This window comes from Polypterus senegalus, chromosome 12 (genome assembly GCF_016835505.1).
Source record: "Polypterus senegalus isolate Bchr_013 chromosome 12, ASM1683550v1, whole genome shotgun sequence".
NCBI lineage: Eukaryota > Metazoa > Chordata > Cladistia > Polypteriformes > Polypteridae > Polypterus > Polypterus senegalus.
This window is the reverse complement of record NC_053165.1, coordinates 85,639,757-85,659,372: the sequence shown is the minus strand read 5'-3', so window position 1 is coordinate 85,659,372 and position 19,616 is coordinate 85,639,757. Positions and strand designations below refer to the sequence as shown.

At 43.4% G+C, this 19,616-nt stretch overlaps 1 protein-coding gene across 1 annotated transcript in view; it reads right to left on the bottom strand.

The window, feature by feature from the left end:
• LOC120541272 (cell migration-inducing and hyaluronan-binding protein-like) overlaps positions 1-19,616 on the bottom strand; it is a 218,309-nt gene that overhangs the window by 58,731 nt on the left and 139,962 nt on the right. Inside the window, exons 7-11 of the mRNA XM_039772755.1 lie at positions 14,365-14,435; positions 14,149-14,244; positions 9,328-9,449; positions 6,690-6,837; positions 5,171-5,362 (exon numbers count right to left, since the gene is read on the bottom strand). Coding sequence (XP_039628689.1) covers positions 5,171-5,362; positions 6,690-6,837; positions 9,328-9,449; positions 14,149-14,244; positions 14,365-14,435 — 629 coding nt within the window. The remainder of the gene's footprint in view (positions 1-5,170; positions 5,363-6,689; positions 6,838-9,327; positions 9,450-14,148; positions 14,245-14,364; positions 14,436-19,616) is intronic.

Sequence of the window (19,616 nt, the reverse complement as noted above, 5' to 3'; positions counted from 1 at the left end):
TAGACTGGACTCCTTCCCACCATTTACCTTAGCAGATCAGTTTAAATATCTAGGGGTAAATATTGCAAGTAAATATAAAGCTCTTTTTTCAACAAAATGTTGCTGTCTGCGTGGAAAAAATTAAACAAGACGTGACTAGATGGTCCACTCTCCATTCTTCCCAAGCTTCTTTTTCCATTTCAAACCATCCCCATATACATTAATAAATCTTTTTTTTAAGAATTTAGACTCAATCATAACTTCATTTACTGGGAATTCGAAACATCCACGCAGCCAAAGGCCGACTTGACAATAACCTAAAGCAGTAGGTGGCACGGCACTACCTAATTTTCAGTTTTATTACTGGGCGGCAAATATACAAGAAATAAAAACCTGGACATCGACACACATTGATGAATATCCACAAGCCTGCAATAGAAATAAAATCTTGCAGTACGTCTTTATATTCCCTGCTCTGTGGCTCAGTTAATACAAACTACCGTCATTACACTAAAAATCCAATTACCCTTCATTCTCTCAGAGTATGGAACCAATGTAGGAAGCACGTTAAGACAGAAAAGCTTTTATCTACATAACAACGCCCTTTTTCTACGCTATTCAATGTCTGGAATTAAAACACTAAGAGAATTGTACACAGATAATGTCTTTGCATCCTCCGAACAGTTACACTCCAAATACAATTTCTCATCAACACAATTCCTCCACTACTTCCAAGCTAAACAGAACCTTCCCCCTTGTTCTATTCCAGAAGAATTATTGATCATACTTGAAGACTCGGATAGCATTTCCGCAATTTATTAAAACTATTTTAAAGTCTCTTCATTTCAAAGATTGGTCATCAATGAAATGTTTCTCTGCCTTGCTGGGAGTTCACCTGTGGTCATTCTTTTCTGCAGACCTTCTCAAGCTCTTTCAGAGTGGATGGAGGCCATTGGAGGAGAGATACATCCAGTTCTCTCCAGAGATGTCCGACTGCGTTCACCTCCAGGCTCTGGCTGGGCAATGCAAGGACACTCGACCTTTGACTCAGGTGTATCCCAGTCTACTGGTCATCACTGAAATGTTTCTCCACCTTGTTGGGAGTTCACCTGTGGTCATTCTTCTCTGTAGACCCTCTCAAGCTCTTTCAGGGTGGATGGAGGCCATTGGAGGAGAGCTACATCCAGGTCTCTCCAGAGATGTTCGACTGCGTTCAGGTACGAGCTCTGGTGGGGTCTTGCTTTGCAATGTTGGAAGGGGAACCTCCAGCCACGTCTGAGGTCCAAAGCGCTCTGTAGCAGGCAATACAGAAGGATACCTCTGTCCTGTAATCACTTGAATTGGTTGAATCTGAGCCAAAGGAAAAGGTCTGAAAACTCATATTATTAAGAAATTGGAAAACATTTCTAAAATCCTTTTTTGTTATGTTCAGCTTTTTCTCAAAGAGGCCTTTAGGTGCCTTTTTTTGCAAAGCCCAAGTGGACTTCCAGGTGTCTTTTACTGAGAAGACGCTTCTGTCTGGACACTCAGTCATAAAGCCCAGACTGATGGGGAGTTCTGGAATATTCTGCCATCTTCACACAGGTTCTCTGAAGCTCAGTTGGAATGACCATAAGGTTCTTACCCAGGCCGTTCTTCCATGATTGCTCAGTTTGGGTGGGTGGCCAGGTAAAGGAAGAGTCAGGGTTGTTTCAAACTTCTTTCATTTAAGAATTATGGAGGCCACTGTGATCTGGGGGACCTTCAGTGTTGCAGTTTTTTGTAGCCTTCCTCAGATCTTAGCCTCAAAACAATCTTGACTCTGAGCTCCGCTGGCAATTCCTTCAACCTCATGGCTGGGCTTTTCCTCACCTATTGGACCTTCTGGAGACAGCAGTGTGCCTTTACTAATCACATCCAATGAACTGTATTGACCACTGGTGGACTCCAAACAAGGTGTAGAAACATCTCAGTGGTGATCATCCTACAAACAGTTATGCTCCAAATACAACTTCTCATCAACACAATTCCTCCACTACTTTCAAGCTAAACAGAACCTTCCCCAATTTTCCTCACCTTCCACCTTGTTCTATTCCAGAAGAATTAGTGATCAGTCTTGAAGACTTGGATAGCATCTCCACAATTTATAAAAATATTTTTAAAAGTCTCTTCCTTTCAAAGGTTGGCCATCATTGAAATGTTTCTCCACCTTGTTGGGAGTTCACCTGCGGTCAATTCTTCTCTGCAGAACATCTCAAGCTCTTTCAGGGTGGATCGAGGCCTTCGGAGGAGAGCTACATCCAGGTCTCTCCAGAGATGTCCGACTGCGTTCATCTCCAGGCTCTGGCTGGGCAATGCAAGGACACTTGACCTTTTGCTCAGGTGTATCCCACTCTACTGGTCATCACTAAAATGTTTCTCCACCTTGTTGGGAGGTCACCTGTGGTCATTCTTCTCTGCAGACCCTCTAAAGCTCTTTTAGATTGCATGGAGACCATTAGAGGAGAGTTCTCATCAACACAACTCCTCCATTACTTTCAAGCTAAACGGAACCTGCCCGATTTTCCTCACCTTTCACCTAGGGTTAACCCTAACCCTAACCCTAACCAGTAATGCTCTCATCCCCTACCCTAAGCCTAATATTCCAGGGGAATTATTTATAGCATCGTCACAATACAATACAATTTATTTTTGCATATCCATCCATCCATTATCCAACCCGCTATATCCTAACTACAGGGTCACGGGGGTCTGCTGGATCCAATCCCAGCCAACACAGGGAGCAAGGCAGGAAAGAAACCCCGGGCAGGGCACACACACATACACACACCAAGCACACACTAGGGATAATTTTGAATCACCAATGCACCTAACCTGCATGTCTCTGGACTGTGGGAGGAAACTCATGCAGACACGGGGAGTACATGCAAACTCCACACAGGGTGGACCCGGGAAGCGAACTCGGGTCTCCTAACCGAGAGGCAGCAGTGCTACCCACCGTGCCGCCTATTTTTGTATAGTAGCCCAAAATCACACAAGAAGTGCCACAATGGGCTTCAACAGGCCCTGTCGTTTGACAGCTCCTCAGCCTTGACTCTCTAAGAAGACAAGGAAAAAAATAAAAAAATGGAAGAAACCTTGGGAAAGGAAGTTCAAAGGGAGACCCCTTTCCAAGTAGTTTGGGCGTGCGGTGGGTGTCAAAAAGAAGAGGGTCAATACAATACAGTACAATACACAGAACAGAACACAAGTAATCCTCAATACAGTATAACATCCATCCATCCATTATCCAACACGTTATAACCCAACACAGGGTCACGGGGGTCTGGTGGAGCCAATCCCAGCTAACACAGGGAGCAAGGCAGGAAACAAATCACCGGGCAGGGTGCCAGCCCACTGCAGTACAGTATAACAGTAAAATAAAAATATTACAAGTACAAGTTTAAAGTCTCTTCCTTTCAAAGACCCCCAGAGTACATTGGGGAAAGGATCTGTCACTTAATATTTCAGAAAAGGAGCGGAAGGGCAGCCATGCACAGAATACACTCGAGCTCCATATGTGCTGAGCATTCAGTCGTTCAACTTGAAATCTTTTTATCGAGTGCGTTTATCTCATTTAAAACTGGCCAAAATGTTTCCAGGGTGAGATCCAAACCTGTGAACGTTGCGATCGAGCTCCAGCCTCAGTAGGCCGCCACGTGTTCTGGGCCTGCGCCAAACTAACAACATTTTGGACCAAAATCTTTGCATGCCTCTCAGACAGCCTTGGTGTCACAATCCCTCCGGACCCATGAACAGCTGTGTGTGGTGGGCTCCCAGAGGGGCTTAACCTGGAGAAGGACAAACAAACTGGAATTGCCTTTACTTCACTATTAGCACGTAGACTTGTCTTGCTCAAGTTGAAGAATCGCAGCCCACCCCTCTTAAGTCGGTGGGTAACTGATGTTCTGCACTACATGAAATTGGGGGGAAAAAAAATCAAATTCTTACTTAGAGGGTCTGTTCAAAACTTTTCCTAAAAATATGGCAGATAACATTTTAGAATAAGATTCCATTTCGGGGAGAAGGACACCTCCTTTCAGAGAGTACATTCGGTTGCCGACTCTTCTCTCTTTCTCTTGGGTGGGGGATCAATTTTGCTTTGATTTGTTCAATTTGATTTGACTGTATGGAGTGTTATCTGTTTCTAATTAAAATCAATAAAACTATAAAAATAAAGGAAACCTGGGGAAAGGTGCCAATGTTACAGCCATCTGATTGCTGGCATATACAACCTGAAGGCAAATCCTACATTGGTGAAAACTTGCATTTGAATTTGATATTCTTTATTAATTTCCAATCTTTACTCATAGATAAACATTTGAATTGGTCCAAGTAGACAGTCAGACTTAAACCCCACCACAGCCACAGCCATGCTTGACACAGGCAAACAACTCCGTAAAGCTACGTAAAGACGGTGAATGCTAATATAGTTAGGGTTAGTCACTAATAAAGATGGCGATAATAAATTGCCCACCACAACCTGGTTATTCCAGCCCCCTAAATCACACCCAGGGCCGTCTTAACTCATGGGCACGCTGGGCAGTTGCCCCATGCTAATCTATGTATGTTGGGATTTGCTAGGTGGTTGTGTAGGTGAGGGGCCGCAGTGCACTGCTTTGCTCCGGAGGTCCCTATAATGCTGTTAAGATGGCCACCTAATCACACCCTGTCTCTAATTGGCCATCTATATCTCACCCCTGGCCACCTAATATCTACTGTGGGGTGAGTGTGTGGACACAAAATGGCTGCCATCGCGAAATCTAGATGGTTGTGGCTCCCTACTCTCTTATGTAAAGCACTTTGAGTTGTGAGAAAAGCACTACATACCGTATTTACGTGTGTACCACGCGCACATTTCTTCCGGAAAATTAGCATTAGAAAATCAGGTGCGCGTCATACACGAGGAAATGTAATTCTGTAATGATTACTTCTTCTGCTTGGGCTCACTCACGCGCTCTCTCTCTCTCTCTCTAAACGCTTCCTATACAATCACAACGCGTATTGTACACGGGGCAAAACGATTTTCTTTGTAAAAATTAGGGTGCGTGTCTTACACGAGGGTGCATGGAACACGAGTAAAAACGGTAGATGTAGAGAATTATTATTATTATAAATAATCGTCTCAAGTCAAGCATTGTGCCCCAAGATCAAATAGAAAAAGTGTCCTTACCTTGAACTTTAATCTGATTAGCAGCACAAGCTGAACACGGTATGAGTGTGAATTCCTCCGCCTGGTACATGGAGTAGTCCGTACTGGCCACCACAACAGTGTCACCGGCCCTCCAGGACTGGCCGTCATCTGCAAGCTCTAGGACCGTGGTGTTCGAATGGCTGTCTATGGTGATGGTCACCTGTGGCCGAACTGCAATGACATCAATAGAGTGACACGTCAGCCTACTGTAAGCTGCGTCTTTGGAAGGAAAACTCAACAAGTGGCCATTCTGGTCAAACACCCATGAGCACCAGAATTGAGCAGCCTGCTACCAGTCGACGGTCTGAAGCCGTCCTTTGCATTTGTTAAACAGCAGCATCTTTGAATTCTTACATAGCAGTCCTAATGACAGATGGTAAGGGCAGGGGCGGGCAGGCTTCTTCTACCCACTTACGTTGAAGTGGAACTGTAAACGGCAAATAAATCACACGTTTGATTGTGTTGTTTTAAATATACACAGTTACAGTTTTCAGACCCCCTTCACGTTTCTCACATTTTGTTATGTTGCAGCCTTGTGCTCTGATCATTCCAATTCATTTGTTTAATAATAATACAAAGAAATGAAATTTTAACAAATTTACAAAAATTCACAAAATCCCTTTTGTCATTCTGGGGTACCGACTGTTGCTTGACGAAGGAAAATATGAATTTAAATGATTTTAGCAGAAGGTTGCAATGTAAGAAAATGTGAAAAAACTGAAGGCATCCGAGCACTTTCTGAATCCACTGTGTCCTTCATATCGAGCTGTCCATCTCACTTTTATAATACCTTTGTAATACTTTTATAATAATTTGTCTGACTACGTAATTTTATGTTTTGTGTTTTCTATTAACTGCTCTCTGCCTCTGTCTTTAAACAGACAGAAAAATGATGTGTAGTCAGAAAGGCAGATTATAAAAAATTAAACAATTAAAATAGAAAATTAAAGATAGATAGATAGATAGATAGATATTAATTGTAGTATAGTAGGCAGGATAAGATAGATAGATAGATAGATAGATAGATAGATAGATAGATAGATAGATAGATAGATAGATAGATAGATATTAATTGTAGTATAGTAGGCAGGATAAGATAGATAGATAGATAATGTAGTAGGCAACATTTAAAATTTAGATAGATTAATAAGAAAGGCATTGAATAGGATAGATAGATAGATAGATAGATAGATAGATAGATAGATACGGTTACTATGGGATGTCCAGGGAGAAACGTTTATTCTACAGAAAAAGTGAAACAGAAGAAACAGAAAACATTTTGATTAAAGTGCTCAGACTTTGCGTTATTTCCAGATTGAACTTACGTCACTCCCACATTTGCAGCTAAATGATGATGTCATTTTAGTAATTAAGACAAATTACTTTAATAATCCACACACAATAATCCTGAAATCATTCTAAAATTCACCCCCCTGACTATTTCAAATAGCATACTGCCGTATGGGATTGTACAAATGCAGGGGCACAAGGCACTTACCAAGCTTTCCACACAGGAAGCGCACTTTGTAGTTATTGCAGATGCCATCTGGCTGGTCCTTGTTAAGACACACAAAGCCATAGTCTTTGTCATTTTTGTAGAAAACCTCATCTGTTAAATTTGAAGCGACTCCGTCTTGGGTGGCTGCCTGCAGAAGTGAAATTTCGCAGTGGTTAGGTTCGGCTAAGTGTGCACTCTTGAGCCCGTTTTCCACACTTTGTGCCTGTTTTTGCTGATGCGATCACAAAGGCTGTATTTGCATTTGATTCATTGCTAGCCATTTAAAGAAAAGTTCTGTTTAGAATTCCTGTAGTCAGCATAACACAGTCCACTGAGCAGAACTTCCCATTGTTCTTAATAAGAATGGAACTGAACGGCAGACTGCAGGGGACACGTGCTTGGCAGAAGAGTTTCTGTGAAATGTATTAAAAAAAAACACACACACACATACAAAGACCCTGTACCTGATGACAGAATCTCTAATTAAATATGTGATAAAGACTGTCAATTACTTGTGTGTCATCTTCCCGCATTAGGTTTTCCACCAGGATTTCCCCATATTTGGCTACATACATTGTATCCTCATAAACCTTCTGGGACCCACTGCAGAAAAGCATCTCGTAACCTGATGCTGCCACCACTATGCTTCATGGCATGGATGGTGGGCATCCGATAATGTGCACTGTAATATGGCAATTAGTCAGAAGGCTGAAAACCTCAATTTTAATCTCATAAGACCACAGAACCAACTTCTAGCTGACTTCAGATTCTACCATGTGTCTTCTGCCAAGATGCCCTGTGCATTTGTTCTCTTTGCAGTACATGGGCACCATTGCTGTCTGCACAGTCTCTCCAGTCTCAGTAACTGCACCGTACTCCTTTGGTTCATTATGACTGATTTAGCTGGATATTCAGTGGTTTGGAGATTTTCTTGCCACCATTTTCTGACTTGTTATTATAGATAGATAGATAGATAGATAGATAGATAGATAGATAGATAGATAGAAAGGCACTATATCATAGATAGATAGATAGATAGATAGAAGTCAAGAATAAAAATGTAAGTTAACAATAAACTCATGGGACAAACAGACAGACAGATAGTGGGCAAAATAAAAAAATGTATATTAACAATAAACTAATAGGACAGACGTACAGACAGACAGACATAGCGTAGTAGGCAAGATTAAAGATTTATATAAATTCACAGGAAAAACATTTTTATTATAGAGAGACAGACAGACAGATAGACAGATAGATAGATAGATAGATAGATAGATAGATAGATAGATAGATAGATAGATAGACATTTTGTCGACAATCAACTGTAGCCCCAGATGGGTGGTCTTCATTGAACTAATTCTGAGACGTTTTAAACCAATTGGGTGCACGAGTGATGACTTGGGGTGGTTGTTATGTTAAACGGGGGGTTATACTTATGTGATGGATTATTTTGTGTTTTATATTTTTATTTATTCATTTCGACTACCTTGTTTCCATGTTGATATTAAAGAGTCTTTTTTCTGTTGATCGGTGTGAAAGAAGTCCACAATGAAATCCATTGGGATTCAATGTTATATAAAAACAAAATGGGAAACCTTTCTTTCGGGGGGGCAGCGTATGCATATCAGCCCCCGATGTCTTTTCTGTGGTCTCATCCACATCTTCAGTTTGAGTCGCCAGCACCGACTATAACAGAGATGGTGAGCTTGATGGATTACAGAGAAGGCTCTCAGGCTGAACCCTCGGTTTCAAAGCACATTAGAGGAAAACGTGTTATCCAGCACAGAGGGATTTCACTTGCAGAAATCATTGATTTGCTTCTTCTCTCACTGCTGTTTATTGCTCAAAATATCCCTCTACCTTCAGATTTAATAAACATCAAAATGAGCAGCCAACCCTCCTGGTAGCAGTCATGCCAGCCAAACTGAATTTGAAATCATAAAGTGATGCATATGGAGATACAATCTGAGCTAGTTTTCCATCTCTTTTCAAATTCACTTCTTTCCAATCAAAGTTATGAAAGTCCAAAAAGCACAGTTGGCACAAGGTGGGAACGGGCGGTGGGTGAGTGGACTGTCCATCATTGGGCACTCATTGGCCGATGAACCTAATGTCCTGTTTCGACAAAAAACTGTATAAGATGGTAGTCAGGAATCAAATTGCAAATCTAAACTCTCTAAGGAAATGTAAGTTTCCATTGGCTCACTTGTCACATCTGTGCTTTGACCCACTTATCCAGTTCAGGGTCGAGGTGGTCCGAGGCTATCCTAACAGCTTTGAGGCTTAAAGGCGGCAGTGTGGTGCAGTGGTTAAGGCTTTGGACTTCAAGCCCTTAGAGGTTATGAGTTTAAATCCCACTACTGACACCATGTCAACATGAACAAGTCATTTCACCTGACTGTGCGCTAATTGGAAAAACAAAAGAACTGGAACCAATTGTATCCCGAATGTTGCGTGTCACCTAAGATAAAGGCGAGATGCTAAGTAATAATAATAAAATGTGAATCAGCCTTGTATATGGGACCAACCATTGCTGAACCCACTCACTTAAGAGTCACCAACTAACACAACAAGCCCATTTATGGGATACGATAGCAAAACCCCAACCAGATACCAAAATGAACATGACTTGTACCTGAATGTCCAGGGGTGCGGCACAGATTTTGCCAGGAAAAGCTGCCCGAAGATCAGAAAGTTTCTCCCAGTCTCCCGATCCCCTCTCATCATCCCGGTCAAACCACTCCGTCCACTCAAGTTCTGGAAAACAGGAATACAATAAAAAGAAAATTGTAGTCTGGTCTTCAGAAGTCAGTAATCCACCTATCCTTTAATCTGCAGGACCACAGGGTGGTGACAGTCGATAGTCCTAATCCAGGCAAAGGGGTGCAGTGCTAATCTATTGCAAGGCATAAGGTGCCTTCAAATTAGACCTTTTCACATTTTATTGTTATATAACACTGAACCACCCTAACGAGGGCTACTCGGTCCACGTATAACCGCACTGAGAGTTGTGTCCATAAACTCGGAAGTACATCAGCACCGTTGCCAGTGTATGTGGGACCCCACCAGGGCTGTGTGATTTCTCTCCTGTCCATTTTGTGATTTTCTTGGATAGGATATCAAGACCCAGCCTAGGGCATCCAATTTGGTGGAACTGCACCACCCGTTTTTGCAGACGGCGTGGTCCTGGTTGGCTTCAACGGGCGGTGAACTCCAGCGCACATTGAGACGAGAGTGAAGAGGCAGGGATGAGGATCAGCACCTCCAAATCGGAGCCTGTGGCCTTCAGTAAGGCAAATGGTGGACTTTTCTCTCCAAAAGGGGGTGGAGTTACTGCCACCAATGAAGGAGTTTAATTCCCTGGTTGGGGGAGGGGGGTGGTTGGGGGTTGGGGGAGGGGGGTGGTCAGGTTTGTTCACAAGTGAGGAGGAAAAATGGGGATGGTGAGATCGACAGACGGATCAGGGTGCCGGACACAGTTATGCTGTTGCCATACCAGTCCGTGGTTGGTGAAGAAGGAGCCAAGCCAGAAAGGCGAAGCTCTTGATTTTCCAGTCAGTCTATGTTCCTTCTCTCATCTATGGCCATGAGCTTTGGGTGATGACCGAATGAGGAAGATGACGGGTACAAGCAGCTGAGATGATCTTTTCCCATAGAGTGGCTAGGCTCTCCTCTGGGAGAGACTCGGAGTAGAGTCGCTGAACCCTCCGCAGCGAGAGGAGCCAGTTGAGGTGGTCCGGGCATCTGATACAAATGCCTCCCAGACTACTTTCTGTGAAACTAGCCTTGAAAAAAGGCCCCGGGCCGGGGTTCGCTGGAAGATTACATCTTCCAAATGTCCTGGTAATGCCTTTGGGATCCCACAGTATGAGTTGGCAGGTATAGCCAGGGAAAGAGATATGTGGGTCAGATAAGGGATGGAAAATAAATGAATGAATGAATCACAGTGGAGTTACTAATGACGATATCCTCTTTTGATGGCGCTGCTAATTTTCACTAAGCTTTCTAATGTACATCCTTTAAATCTGTTCATCTTTTCTCCTACTTCTCACGAAGCTCTCAATTTTCCAGTCAATCTTCAATCGTCCGACTCTCACCTGCAGTCATGAGCTTTGGGTGATGACCGAATGAGCAAGATGACGGGTACAAGCATCCAAAGTGAGCTTCCTCTAAAGGGTGGCTGGGCTCTCCTTTAGAGATAAGGTGAGAAGCATAGACATCTGGGAGAGACTTGGAGTGGAGTCGCTGGTCCTCCGCAGCGAGAGGAGGAGACAATTGAGGTGGTCCAGGCATCTGATATGGATACCTCTCTGTGGAAGTTTTATAGGTGCAACCAGTCTGGGAGAAGACCCTGGGGCCGGAGTTCGTTGGAAAATTACATTGCCCAGATGTCCTGGTAATGCCTTTGGGATCTCACAGCATGAGCTGGCAGGTGTGGCCTCACTGATAAGACTTTTGTACACGTAACCCAGTCGGACAAGCGGTGGAAAATGAATGAATGAACTCTGAATCGCAGTGGAGTTACTAATGACGATATCCTCTTTTTGATGTCGTTGTTCATTTTTCCTAAGCATTCACATCCAGACTTTTCAATCTGTTCACCTTTTCTTCTACTGGTATTAATTTATCGTTATAAATAGCATGCTGCTTTAAGTTTTCTATACTTTACTGATACTGGAGTTTGCATATTCTCCCCGTGTCTGCGTGGGGTTCATCCCACAGTCCAAAGACATGCAGGTTAGGTGTATTGGCGATCCTAAATTGTCCCTAGTGTGTGGGTGTGTGTGTGTGTGTGTGTGCCCTGCAGTGGGCTGGCGCCCTGCCCGGGATTTGTTCCCGCCTTGCGCCCTGTGTTGGCTGGGATTGGCTCCAGCAGACCCCCGTGACCCTGTGTTAGGATATAGTGGGTTGGATGATGAATGGATGGACAGGATGAACGCTGAATCGCAGTGGAGTTACTAATGATGATATCCTCTTGTTGATGCCGCTGCTAATTTTCCCTAAGCTTTCACATCCAGTCTTTTCAATCTGTTCACCTTTTCTTCTACTGGTATTAATTTATCGTTATAAATAGCATCCATCCATCCATCCATCTTCCAACCCGCTGAATCCAAACACAGGGTCACGGGGGTCTGCTGGAGCCAATCCCAGCCTACACAGGGCACAAGGCAGGAGCCAATCCCAGGCAGGGTGCCAACCCACCGCAGGACACACACAAGCACACACTAGGGCCAATTATTAGAATTGCCAATCCACCTAACCTGCATGTCTTTGGATTGTGGGAGGAAACCCACGCAGACACGGGGAGAACATGCAAACTCCACGCAGGGAGGACCCGGGAAGCGAACCCAGGTCTCCTAACTGCGAGGCAGCAGCGCCACCACTGCGCCACCGTGCTGCCCTATAAATAGCATCCATCCATCCATTTTCTAACCCACTGAATCCGAACACAGGGTCATGGGGGTCTGCTGGAGCCAATACCAGCCAACACAGGGCACAAGGCAGGAACCAATCCTGGGCAGGGTGTATGCCACTCTACTGGTCATCACTAAAATGTTTCTCCACCTTGTTGGGAGATCACCTGTGGTCATTCTTCTCTGCAGACCCTCTAAAGCTCTTTCAGATTGCATGGAAACCATTAGAGGAGAGTTCTCATCAACACAACTCCTCCATTACTTTCAAGCTAAACGGAACCTGCCCAATTTTCCTCACCTTTCACCTAGGGTTAACCCTAACCCTAACCCTAATCCTAACCCTGACCAGTAATGCTCTCATCCCCTACCCTAAGCCTAATATTCCAGGGGAATTATTTATAGCATCGTCACAATTTATAAAAATATTTTAAATACAATACAATTTATTTTTGCATATCCATCCATCCATTATCCAACCCGCTATATCCTAACTACAGGGTCACGGGAGGTCTGCTGGATCCAATCCCAGCCAACACAGGGAGCAAGGCAGGAAAGAAACCCCGGGCAGGACACACACAAACACACACAAGCACACACTAGGGATAATTATTAGAATCGCCGATCCACCTAACCTGCATGTCTTTGGATTGTGGGAGGAAACCGGAGCGCCCGGAGGAAACCGGGGAGAACATGCAAACTCCACGCAGGGAGGACCCGGGAAGCGAACCCGGGTCTCCTAACTGCGAAGCAGCAGCGCCACCACTGCGCCACCGTGCTGCCCTATAAATAGCATGCTGCTTTTCATTTTATATACTTTGCTGATACTGGAGTTTGCATGTTCTCCCCGATTCTATGTGGGTTTCCTCTGTAAAGCACTTTGAGCTACTTTTTGTATGAAAATGCGCTATATAAGTAAACGTTGGTGTTGTTGTTGTTGTTGCTCCGGTTTCCTCCCACAGTCCAAAGACATGCAGGTTAGGTGGATTGGTGATCCTAAATTGGCCCTAGTGTGCGTGCTTGTGTGTGTTTGTGTGTATGCCCTGCGGTGGACTGGCGCCAGCAGACCAACCGTGACCCTGTGTTAGGATATAGCGGATTGGATGGATGGATGGATGGATGAACGCTGAATCGCAGTGGAGTTACTAATGACGATATCTTCTTTTGATGCAGCTGCTAATTTTTCCTAAGCTTTCACATCCAGACTTTTCAATCTGTTCATCTTTTCTTCTGCTGGTATTATCTTATTGTTATAATTAGCATGTTGCTTTTAACATTCAATACTTTGCTGATACTTGTAGAATGTTTGTAGTAATTAAGTAAATACAGGGAGACGGACACTTTTTCCCTTGCCGGGTCCGCAGGCTGTGGAAAGACGTCCCCAATAGAGACGGGGTATCAGTCCCCATGTCGTCTCAGGCTCTTACAGTCCCTTCACTAACCAAATAACTTGCCTGCACTCTTAAAATTAAAGGTGCCAGAGCGGTTCCTCAGAGCAAAGCCATGGGGGTCCACATTTGATTTCCCAAAAGACCCATCCACAAGAAGGTTCCAGAAAGAACCCTTTTATTTATTTCAATCCGTTACACGTTCCATACAGTAAATAGGCATGAAGAGATGGTCACAGATTTGTGAAATACCCCCAGAAAGTCCTGATTTTAAAAGGGCTCCTGCTGCAGGCAATCCCTCCGGTTTACTTAATCTGTTAGCATCCTGCTAGGTAGCCTCCCATACTTTCAAGATTTCCAATTTTCTTTCTATATGTCAGGATATTTTACAAAGCAGAAGGAACGAACGTCAAATGCAAAGAGCCCCGTCCCAGAATGAAGCGGTGCTCAGTCAAGCAAAGGTTCTTCAAGGAACCACAGAACCCAGTACAGAACCATAAAAGGGCCATTAAAGAACTGGTAGCTGCTGATGTAAGTTTGCATGAAACTCAGACCATTTCTTGTCTTCCCAAAGAGAGAAATAATAAAATGATCACCGAGGAAATCGCACATCACATACACATCACACTTCAATCTGAGATGAACGCAGTCTGTTACCTTGGATCCACTCACTGACAACACTGATGTTAAAATGCTCTCCATATCCAGACGGGAACACCTTTGACATTTTAGCCGAAGTTGAAGCTTTGGTTCCTGTGACAAATGGAAAAACCGACAATATTAGTATTTCGGGAGACCCCAATTTTAAAAAGGTACTCCATTACAGCCCCTCAGTCTGGCTTGTTAAACATGCAAAGTAAAAGTGTAATTCACCTTGATAGGGCACATGATCCTCCACAGAGGACGCTGGATCTCCTTTCACTGTAACAAAACTCCAAGAATGCCTAAGGAGCCAAACAGATACCAATGTTTTATGTATGCTCACTTATTATAGAGTAGGCAATCACACACGACGGCTGAGAAGTCCAAACACGGATCGAGGGGCAAGTCCCACGTTAAGGAGATCTTTGAGGAAAAATGCGATTTTTATATCACGCAAAAGGGGTGGGCCCAGGATTGTGTTTCTGACACGGCCCCTTATTCTTTCCTCAGACCACCGGGCAGAGTGGTGGCTCTGAGGTTAAGGATTGGCGCTGGCATCTGGAAGGCTGCCATTTCGAATCCCCATTACAACCAAAAAAAGAGATACTACTCAGTTGGGCCCTCGAGCAAGGCCCTTAACCTGCACTCTGACCCCAAGGGGTACGCGAAAACTAACAAATTCCTAATACAAGACAAAATAAAGAATACAAAATAAATAAAAACACATGCTGTCACTTCACGTTGTTTCAAAAATGGAGGATAAACATCTACTGTATACACTGTAATCGTTATAAAGACCCCGGGACAGCATAAGAATATCTTTGGCCTGTCAGCGGGACTTTTTCAAGATATTTCGTTCAGAATGGTTTTTAATTTTTAGGTACTACAAGTGAAAAAACAAAAAAGATGTCTTTTGAATTTCCAAATATATACACTAGCCAAAGTACCCGGCGTTATCCGAGTGGATTTGTAGAACGGGATAAAGGAAAGGAAGCAAAGGTTTCTGAGTTTTGTAAATGGTGGCCCTGTTGGTATTGCCAGCTGCCCCATCTGTCATGTACAAGGCTGCTTTATCGATGGCTTCGCTCTTGCGAGTCGAGAATCTGTTTTTTTTAGAGTCTGGTTGGATACCAGAACTGAGGAAACTCCTTGCCGGGTTGCAACCGTGAATGCTGTCACATCCAACTTGTTCTCTTAGTTCAAGGTGGCAGTGCTTACATTGGGAAGGAAAAACGACAAAGCTGGAATTAAAGAAGCGCCCTTGGGTTCTCCTTTGTGTTGTGCTGCACTCTCGATCAAACGTCACCCAGCGTCCTCTTGTAAAGGCACGCAATACCCCAGCATGCTGTTGGACAGGTAAGTCATGTTAAGCTCTGCTCATTTTGTCATCTAGGCTGCCTTCAGTCTGATTGGATGTTTCACTCACTCTGAGCCAGCAGATGGCACTGGTGTACAAACTGTAGCACACAGAAAATACAAAAGAAACACTGGGACCCCAAGGGTCAACATTTTGGGTTCCAAAGTAGTCTGTCTTGTGTACATGGTCCTCGAGAGCAACTATGGGAAATTTGGTGCAGATCAGTCAAAGGGTGTAAGATTGTGAATACTTACTCTGAGCCAGCAGGTGGCACTGGTGTACAAAGTGTAGCACACAATCAGGGAAAAAAAAAACCCACTGGAAGTGCCAGTGTCCAAATATCAGGTTCTAAAGTAGTCTGCCTTGTCTATATTGTCCTTGAGGGCATACTGTCTCTGAGCCAGAAGGTGGCATTGTTGTGCACATGGTCCTCGACAGCAACTATGGGAAACTTGGTGCAGATCAGTGAAAGGGTGTAAGATTGTGAATACTTACTCTGAGCCAGCAGGTGGCACTGGTGTGCAGAGTGTAGCACACAATCAGGAAATAAAAAACCCACTGGAAGTGCCAGGGTCCAAATATCAGGTTCTAAAGTACTCTTACTTGTCTATAATGTCCTAGAGGGCAACTATGCAAAATTTGATGCGGATCGGTCCAAGGGTATAGGACTGTAAATACTGTCTCTGAGCCAGAAGGTGGCATTGCTGTGTAAAGTATAGCACACAATAGGGAAAAAAAATCCTACTGGGAGCCCCAGGGTCCAGGTTTTGTGTTCTAGCATCCCCTTGCAAAAGCACACAATACTCCTTTGGTATATTACAGTAGGTAGAAGCAGCACATGCTGTTGGACAGGTAAGTCATGTTAAGCTCTGCTCATTTTGTCATCTAGGCTGCCTTCAGTCTGATTGGATGTTTCACTCACTCTGAGCCAGCAGGTGGCACTGGTGTACAAACTGTAGCACACAGAAAATACAAAACAAACACTGGGACCCCAAGGGTCAACATTTTGGGTTCCAAAGTAATCTATCTTGTCCGTATGTTCCTAGAGGGCAACTATGGAAAATTTGGTGCACATCCGTCAAAGGGTGTAAGATTGTACAGGAGACAGACAGACAGACATTCTATGTAACATATATAGACATTAAAACATTCAAAGTGATAACTCCATTTGCTCCTACTCTCATTCATTTAAAAGTAAGCATTTTAAGCAAAGGAAGATTAAGAGCTGACAAGAATAAAAAAAGAGGGAGGGAATTAGTCCAGTGGGTCAAAGCTGTGACTTCAAAAGAACATGGGGACAAGTTGAAAACTTAAGGGTAAATTTTGTACAAACATTAGGAAGTTTTTCTTCACACAGAGAACCACAGACACCTGGACCATAAGTGACCAAATCGTGTGGCAGACAGCAGGACTTGAGCGACTTTCAAAGCTCGACTTGGTGTTATTATAGAAGGATTAAGTAGACAGGACTGGCGAGCTTTGTTAGGCTGAAGGGCCTGTCCTCGTCCTTATTGTTCCGAGGCTCTGAACCATTGCTGTGACTTTCCAAATTATGCTCAGGTTTGCTTGAATCCTACTTGAGATGTTTCTGGAACTTGATGGCGGTCCACCTGAGGCACGATTTGAATCGAGTGGACATCATTTAGAAAGGCACACGTGTACCTGTCTATAGAAGGTCCTGTCTGTCACATGGCACGTCAGGACAGAAGTCAAGCCATGAAGTCCACAGGCAAATAGTGGGGAGGCACAGATGAGGGCGTACGGCGGATCAGTGCATGAACGGAGACAGCCAATGGAGGAGAGCGGATGATTCTATTGGTCGGGGTTATTTAGGGGCGCCGGGTTGATTTTGTTGTTTTCATGCAGCTATCCAATAAGGTTTATGAGTCAGAGAGGAAAACACATAAACTGAAAGTGAACAAAGCCCAAGGTATTAGTCACAAAAACATTGACTCAAATGAAAAAAACGTCACTATTCCAAGGGGTCACACATGTCAGAAGAAAAAAAAATGAAAACATTTATGAGAGACTCACAACAAGGATGAACGCTGTCGATGAGGCCCTAAATTCAATCGCATCAGACGGGAGATCAACAAACCCAAATTACGTCTCAAAGCGCCGATCCTCCCTATTTATGGGACCTCCTGGCTACCTAACACCTTGGCTATGGCCGACTACTAAAAATGCTTGCAGTTTTACGACTTGGCAGTTCGAGGAAGTGAGAAGTGAGCCCATAACTCTGTTTACTGCTACGAGCTTCAGACTGCCAATACTCATTGTGGTAGTGGAATAAAAACCACAAAATTACATAAAATGTTTTATTTAAACCTAAGAACAGGAAATGGATGAGACCAAGTTATATATATATATCTCCTAGCCCAGGTGGACCTGACTACCAAACCCCTACCCCTGTCCTCTCAATGTCAGGTTACGGGATATGGTGGGCACTCTGCTGCCAGCGGCCCCTGTTATCAGTAGCACCAATCTCACTGCAGTCACATGACGGACGGGCTCTGCTCAGCCACATTGCTTTGGTACCTTTGGTCCGTCTAGGATTTGTATCATTTTTGGCTTCCTGCCCTTTATTGCCTGTGTTTTGGATTCTGTTTTATCCAAAGATTATTTGATCTTGCTTGTTTGTGGCTGACCTTTTTTTATCTAGATGTCTGTTTGATCCCTGTTCTAGATGTATGAGTATGACCTTCATCTTGCTTGGACTTAAATAAAACATGGCATATGGTCAACAAGCTTCTCATCCTCTTGGCGCGTCTGAATCTGCACTCCCATGAGGAGCTTCACAGGGTGCTGTCTTGATTGCTGTCCTCACAGCAGGGCTTCCTCGTTAGAAGGTGTACACTTGACACTTGGGTCCCTTGCACCTCTTTGGCGGTTTCTCCTTCACGGTAAGACACAGGGCCACATCTCTTCCAGGTGGCAGCAGTTTATTTGAAGAAATCTGACAGTCTCCTGGTAGCCTTCCATCACCTCCTGTTTATCTGAAAGTCTCCAAAGAAATCTAATTCTGGGGCAAGTGGTACAGCTAACCACCCCTCTGATGGCTCCTTCACACCCACTCTGGCATCTGGAAGGGCTCACTATTCATCAAGGCAGCTTTGACCTCTGTGGGGTTTGCCCTCTTTGTAAGGGGCATGTTGGGCCCTGGGCATGTTCTGTACCAGTATGACAGCCCACCGCATTGTAATGGAAGATAGGAAGGCTGATTCTACCACAGGGCTTGAGAGCAGCTGCCATTAGATACTGCAACGCAACCTCCAACCAGGCTATGGGTTTTCTGACGTATTAATATTTAAATTTGAATTTGAATATTGACATAAACAAATGTGACAATAATGTAGTTTATTTTTATTTATGTCTTTTGTTTCATCTTGAATATATTCTGTATAGGTTATAGTGCCTTTCCTATCTATCTATCAATTATTTAATATTGTCTTTCATATCTGTCTATCCATCATTATAAAGTGCATTTTATATCCATCCATGCATCTATCCTATACTATGTGTTTCTTATTAATCTATCTAAATTTTTAATCTTGCCTACTACACTGTCTATCTATCTATAGTGCCTTTCATATCTATATATCCTGTATAATGCTTTCTTACTAATCTAAAATGTATATTTTGCCTGCTATAACATTTACCTGTCTATGTAATTTTGTGATCCTGACGACTATACTAAAATATTTATCTATCTATCTATCCTGTACAATACGTTTCTTGTTAATCTTTCTAAATTTTTAATCTTGCCTACTACACTGTCTGTCTATCTATAGTGCCTTTCATATCTATCTATCCTGTATAATGCTTTTCTTATTAATCTATAATGCATATCTTGCCTACTATACCATTTACCTATCTATCCAATGAGTTTGTCAATCTATGCAAATTTTTAATCTTGCCTACTACACCATCTATCTCTCTACCTATGTAATTTTGTGATCCTGACGACTATACTAAAATATTTATCTATGTATCTTTCCTATACAATCCGTTTCTTGTTAATCTTTCTAAATTTTTTAATCTTGCCTACTACGCTATCCATCTGGTCTATCTTGTATAAGGCCTTACTTGTTAATTAATCTACATTTTACTCTTGCTACACTATCCC